The sequence below is a fragment of the Heptranchias perlo genome, chromosome 15 (genome assembly GCF_035084215.1).
Source record: "Heptranchias perlo isolate sHepPer1 chromosome 15, sHepPer1.hap1, whole genome shotgun sequence".
Classification (NCBI taxonomy): domain Eukaryota; kingdom Metazoa; phylum Chordata; class Chondrichthyes; order Hexanchiformes; family Hexanchidae; genus Heptranchias; species Heptranchias perlo.
In genome coordinates, this window is record NC_090339.1 from 26,769,844 (window position 1) to 26,776,389 (window position 6,546).

The 6,546-nt window shown below is 45.3% G+C and overlaps 1 protein-coding gene across 1 annotated transcript; it reads left to right on the forward strand.

The window, feature by feature from the left end:
* The first annotated feature begins 3,884 nt into the window (after nt 1–3,884).
* On the forward strand, nt 3,885–5,754 carry LOC137332710 (brain-specific homeobox/POU domain protein 3-like). The gene is made up of 2 exons (XM_067996654.1): nt 3,885–4,004; nt 4,831–5,754. Exons 1-2 carry the CDS (start codon nt 3,885–3,887, stop codon nt 5,752–5,754), a joined length of 1,044 nt encoding a protein of 347 aa, XP_067852755.1.
* The last annotated feature ends 792 nt before the right edge of the window (nt 5,755–6,546 follow it).

The following is a 6,546-nucleotide window of genomic DNA, read 5'->3' on the forward strand; positions in this document are numbered from 1 at the left end:
CTGCACCCTGGAAGGATGTGGAGGAGAGGTTGTGGAGGGCAGTGGTGACTTTGACAGCGACAGGTAGGCAGTTGGTGCTGGGGCCAGCCAGGAGCAGCTCGGCATGAAAGAGCCTGCAGATCTCCAGGACTACATGTCGTGCGAATCTGCACCTCCGTGTGCACTGCTGCTCGGAGAGGTCCGGGGAGCTGCGCCTCGGTCTGTGGACCCTGTGGCGAGGGTAGTGCCCTCTGCGATGCATCTCTCTCTGCGGTAGCCCTCCCTCCTGCTGTGCAGGTGGGCGTGCAACAACACCGTGTTGGGGGGCTCCACGTCTCTGCGGCGGACGGCGTGGACTGCGAGGCTGCTGGGGCTGGTCATGCTGTTCGTCCTCCGAGGGTGTCCACGCACCACCCATCTGGCAGGTGTTTGTCTGAGGGGTTGTGCAGGGTAGGTGGGTGGTTCCCCGGACTGGGGCTGCGGTTTTGTGTCGGTCTGTCCTCTGGCTTGGGGGGTGGTGGGGGGCAGGGGTTGCCCTATGTGACGCGGTGGCCTCCTGTGTGGGTGAGGGCTCTCCCCCGTGGAGTGCACCTTGTCACCTGCCACAGGCTGCTGGCTGCAACACGCCTGGTTGGAGGGAGACTGTTTCCCCCAGTGTGTGAAACACTCTGCCATGAAGGTAAAATCCCACACTTCCTCTTTTGACAGCTGATTCAGCTCATTAACTGACCTCAACAAGCAAGGTAAGTACTCTCAAGTGGAACCCCGCTGGCTTTAATTGCTTGCGGGATTCCCACCAGCGGGGGCCACGCACGCAGCCCCGCACATCATCGGGGAACCCGGAAGTGGTCGGGATCGCGGCGCGATCCGGTCACGTGACCAAATATCGGGATTTTCGGGGCCCCCCCGCTGGAAACCCGCAGGAAACCCGACGGTAAAATCGAGCCCAATGTGACTAGGCCCTCTTATCTGGCAGGATCTCATTGTCACATTTGTGCCACATAGCTTTACATTATCAAGTCCAGGGTACATTTCAACATGAATACTTGTACCTATCATTTTCACTGACAGGTGAAAATACTAAAATAATCACCTCCCACCACATGCCTTCCACCACACTTAAATGCCAAAATAGTTCTGTTAAACCTTCCATATAATAAACAAAATTCCTTGCTCTGTTTTTTAAGAAATTGTTTGTGTTATAGAAGTGTCCTTGCATTATACAGTAGTAGGAAAGTGAGTAGACCATGATCTGTTCTCACTTCATACACTTTGAACATGGAAGTAATTAATCAATGTTGCAGTGTGATAATTTACATTTTGGTGGGAACTAGCTAACCGTTCTGTTGCATGTAAAGTGCTTTGACAGAGAGATTAAATAATTATTGATCAAATGTTTATAAATAGACTTAGTAAGGGAGTTACTTTGCAGAGCTTTAGGGACTCCATGGAAAAATGCACTCTGTGAAAAACATACAGCCACAGTTCAAGAAAGAAACAGCTTGCACTTATCTAGCACCTTATCGTGTCTCTCAGAAACATCCCAAAGCACCTCATTACAATGAATTGTTTTAAAGTACAATCATTGTTATTATGTAAGTGAACACGACAGCCATTTTCCACACACCAGTTTCCCACAAAAAGCAATAAGATAAAAGACCAGTTGATCTGCTTTGGTTGTGTTGGTTGAGCAAATGTTAGCCAGGATTTCAGAAGAATTCCTTTCTCGATAGAGCCATGAGATTGTTAACACCCACCTGCATCGCCAAAACAAGCAGATGAGGTTTTATGTCTAATCCAAAGGTTAGAACCTTTGACAAACCAGCAATCCTTCAATATTGCTCTGAAGTATTAGCCTAGATTTTGTGCTCAAATCCTGGGCTTGAACCCACAATCTTCTGACTCAGAGGTGGAAATACAATCAAATTGTGGCAGATTGAAGGATGTTAAAATAAAACAGAAAAATGTTACAAATGAATCAAATAGTATGAAAATAGCAGGTTCTTTACTGACATGCTCCCCAACACTAACTATAGATTCAAACTATGATTTATATAATTTAATAAATATCTTTAATATGCATTTTTCAAGCAGTAATGATGGAATATTACTAACTCATTTTATTGAGAACTGTAATACTCTCTAAGGGAAAGGATCCTCATTTTGCTCTTGTCCCACTGTTTTACTGGTTCCCATACCCAAATATCTATCCAATTAGAAACACCAGATTTTTAATTGCCATGGCCCTATCACAACTGGTCTAGGTGTGCCTCACGCTAACACCGGATGACAAAAATGGAAAAAAAAACATTCTGTTGCCTAAAGCTGACACCCTTCACTTTGATAAGTCCAAAATCCACCAAAACATACATTTAAAAAGGCACGTTTTTGTAATGTCACCCATTCCTTATTGAACTCCACTCCCTTCTAACTGATTCCATCCTCCTCCCTTGCCAATTGCTTAGGCTGAAACATATCGTGCAGAACCTTGGCATCCTAGCTAACTTATCCACCACTATGATTGCCTATTTCTACCTGCACAACATTGCCTGCCTCTGTCCTTACCTCTGCCCCTGTTGCTAAAACCATTATCCATGCTTTTGCCACATCTAGACTTGAATATTCCAATACCCTTCTTTTTTTTAACCTCCCATTCATTACCTTTCATAAAATCCAACTTGTTCAAAATGCAGCCACCTGTATCTTGTTATGTGTTATGTCCCACCGGCCCATCAAATCCTTCCACAGTAACATATACTAACTTCCTGCCCCTAATGAATTAACTTTAAACTCCTCATCCTCCTCTTCAAATCTCTCCACACTCTTACCCCATCCTATCTCTGCACCTGCTTCAACCTTATATCCAACTGTACCCTTCATTTATTTGAGTCTGACCTTTCGTGCACCCACCATTGGCAGCAGAGCCTTCAGCCACGGTAGCCCCACTCTCTGGAATTCCCTCTCTAACCCTCCATGCCTCTCCACTTTTCTCTTCTTTAAAAGCTTCTCCGACCCATCTTTTCAAACAGGCTTGTGGTTACCCTCCTAATCTCTCCACCAATGGTTTGGCGTCCCCTTCCCTTTCTACTTCCATTTGTGAAGTGCCTTTGGACTTTTTTTTAACCTTAAGGGCAATATATAATTGCATGTTGTTGAATTGACAAAATCCCGATTAGTACTCTAACCCTATTTCTCTGCACTTGACAGAGTCCTGATCAGTACTGTAACCCAATCTCTGTCCATTTGAAAAAAAAATCCGATTAATACTCTAAATAGCTCTATCGATTTGACAAGGTCCTGAACAGCGGTCTCGAGCTGCAGTCTTTTCAATTGGCAAGATCATAATTGATGATCTTACCTCAATGTTCAAATGTCGACTCTGAAAAGTGCTATTTTCCCATTTTAGGATTATCAAAATTGAGGCAGTTCATTACCACAAAGCGAGGATCCATTCCATTATGTGTTTGTTTTAATGCATGGCAGTTAAATGATAGTTTAGAAATGTTGAATCATTGTGCGCTAAGTGTGCACCTCACATGCACGTGTACATGGAGGGCTTGAAATAAACAGTGCTGCGTATTTGCGGCATGTTCCCTAAAAGCCAGTAAGCAGGTTTTTCCCGGACTCTGTGTGTCAGTGAAACTGACATTCATCCAATTTCACCGGAGAGCTGGCGGCCCTTGGAAGGAGGGGTTTGAGCCAGGCTGAACCAATGATGAGGCTGGATGGGCGGGTCCACCCGACTGCCTGCAGGTCGGACCTTTCTGTACCAATGATCGGGGCCGAGGGGCGGCCCGGGCGGCGTGTCCTCCAGCCGGCGCGGGTATAACTCAGCGACAATCGGATGGAGTGTGATAGGGACAGCGCCAGTTCAGCGCTCACCTGCACATGACCCACATGCAAACATGATGTCCATGAACAGCAAGCAGCCGTTCGGCATGCACCCTATCCTGCACGAGCCCAAATACACGACTCTGCACTCGAGCACCGAGGCCATCAGGAGAGCATGTCTGCCCACTCCTCCGGTAAGTGCCAGACAAACCTTCCCTTCGTCCGTACAGCATCACAGAGCGCTCCATCGTCGCGTGATAAAAATACTATTAAAAGTATTTAAATACGCTAGGATTGAAAGAAATCGTTTAATTGATTACAATTCTTATCTGGAGCTCTGTCAATTTGCTTGGCATTTGAAGTATTTTTTTACTTTATTATTTTGTTATTTATAAGGAGGCGGCTTGCGGTCTCCAGTGATGGGCTAGTGTCATCGGTATAATGTATATATTTTGGCAGCCTCACCAAGAAGGAGGTCAATAACGAAATTATATCAAAAGGAGACCCAGAAGTAAAATACAATATACCCAGACTAAGTTATTTGAATCAAGGTTATTTTGAATCGGTGCGGTGTGTGTCTCTACATCCCGTGTAAATGTACGCGCGGTGTGTGGGTTTGTAATGTCTGTAACATTTTTCATTACTTTTATCGCTTTGCAAGTTGCATAAAACATCGTTGTAGAAAATGACAATCTCCTCATGTGACATTGAGTCTTCGTTATTGCTGCCACTTCCTCGCGCCCAAATCCCAACAAAACAATTGTTTCCTCTTTTTTATTTTGAGTGTTTTCACAATTGATTAAATGTTGCTGGTGTCACTGGATTAAAGAGTCGTTAACTTCAGAATGTCAAGAGCGCAACGATAATTATGAACAGACACCAAATAATATTTCTCAGTAAAACTACTGTGCTGACAGTAAGAAGTCCTTGTCGCTGGCGAGTGCTACGGTTTAAGTAACCGCGCTGTTTTCTCTGCTGACCAGGGTCCTGACAATAACACGCTCTGTTTTTCCTTTGCAGTTGCAGGGCAATATTTTTGCCGGATTTGATGAAACTTTACTATCCCGAGCCGAAGCCCTGGCAGCCGTGGATATAGTATCGCAGAAAAACCACCCCTTCAAGCCAGATGTCACCTACCATACCATGAGCAGCGTGTCCTGCACTCCTACCTCCTCTTCTGTACATCTACCCCATCCGTCGGTCCTGACCTCTCACCCCCATCACCACCACCACCACCACCACCATCAGTCAGCCCAAGGCCTGGAAGGAGACCTCTTGGACCACCTGAACCCTGGTCTTTCCCTGAGTGGGATGGCAGGACCCGAGGTGGGGTCCACGCCATCACATCCCCATGCACACATGCCTGGGATGAACCACATGTCCCATCACCCTCATCACCATCAGCCTATGAACATTTCCCATTCCCATGCCCTGTCAGCCCACATCGGCCTGGGCAGTAACGAGGGGGAAGCAGATCCCAGGGAGCTCGAGTCCTTCGCAGAGAGATTCAAGCAGAGAAGGATCAAACTTGGAGTGACACAAGCCGATGTTGGGTCAGCCTTGGCCAACCTGAAGATCCCAGGTGTGGGCTGTTTAAGTCAAAGCACAATCTGCAGGTTTGAATCCTTGACTCTCTCACACAACAACATGATTGCGCTCAAGCCCATCCTGGAGGCCTGGCTGGACGAAGCCGAGAGGGCACAGAGGGAGAAAATGACCAAACCCGAGCTCTTCAATGGAGGGGACAGGAAGCGCAAACGTACCTCCATCGCAGCACCGGAAAAGCGATCCTTAGAAGCTTATTTCGCCGTCCAGCCTCGCCCTTCCTCGGAGAAGATCGCGGCAATCGCAGAGAAATTGGACCTGAAAAAGAATGTGGTGAGAGTGTGGTTTTGCAATCAGAGACAGAAACAAAAACGAATGAAATTTTCCGCCATACATTAAGATACGTTGTGTATTGCTCTGTCCTATTGAGACGATGTGGACCAGGATTTAATAACTTTTGTTTCCCTGGTTAAGTTTTGCACGACAAAACGAAACGATGAAAGGGACATCACACCGAACGGATATCTCGGAAGAATGAGTTTTAATTGTGTATATTTTGTACGGGTTTGAGAGAAGCAAGCTTTATGTCTTGGTTTGGATGAGACTTCGATGACTTATCTGGCAATCATATTGTAACAAAATAATCTCAACGAGACTTGAATAATGTTTAATCACATTCTTGTGAAAAATATCCTGTTTGCTTTTCTACTGTAATAGGCTGTACATAGTCCGTGAATTAACTGTGCGTTTAACCTTTTTTCGCGAACTGGTCCAGTTCATTGATCCGGGGATGTATAACTACAACTGAAGTGGGCACGGTACTGGGGCAGGTGGTGGTATATACCCTTGCCAATTTCATTTTGAAAAAAAGACACAAATACACTTAATTCTGTAAGAACAGGTCATATTAATTCTATTGTACATCTTGTATAGTCCACAGGTTTGTCTCTGCATGACTTATACATCATTTCAGTTTAGTGAATGTCGCTATCACGATATTAATAACAAAAAAATAAAAATTAATAATAAATAAGTTTAAAATGTTTTGCAATAACTGTTTACGAATGGTTTCCTACCTCATCCACCCTGGGGGGGTTTCACGGCGCTTTCCCTCCCCACCCCTTCCCCCCCCCCATTTAACTCAATCATAAATTTAATTTTTTTTAAATCTGAAAGAGATTCACAATGCAT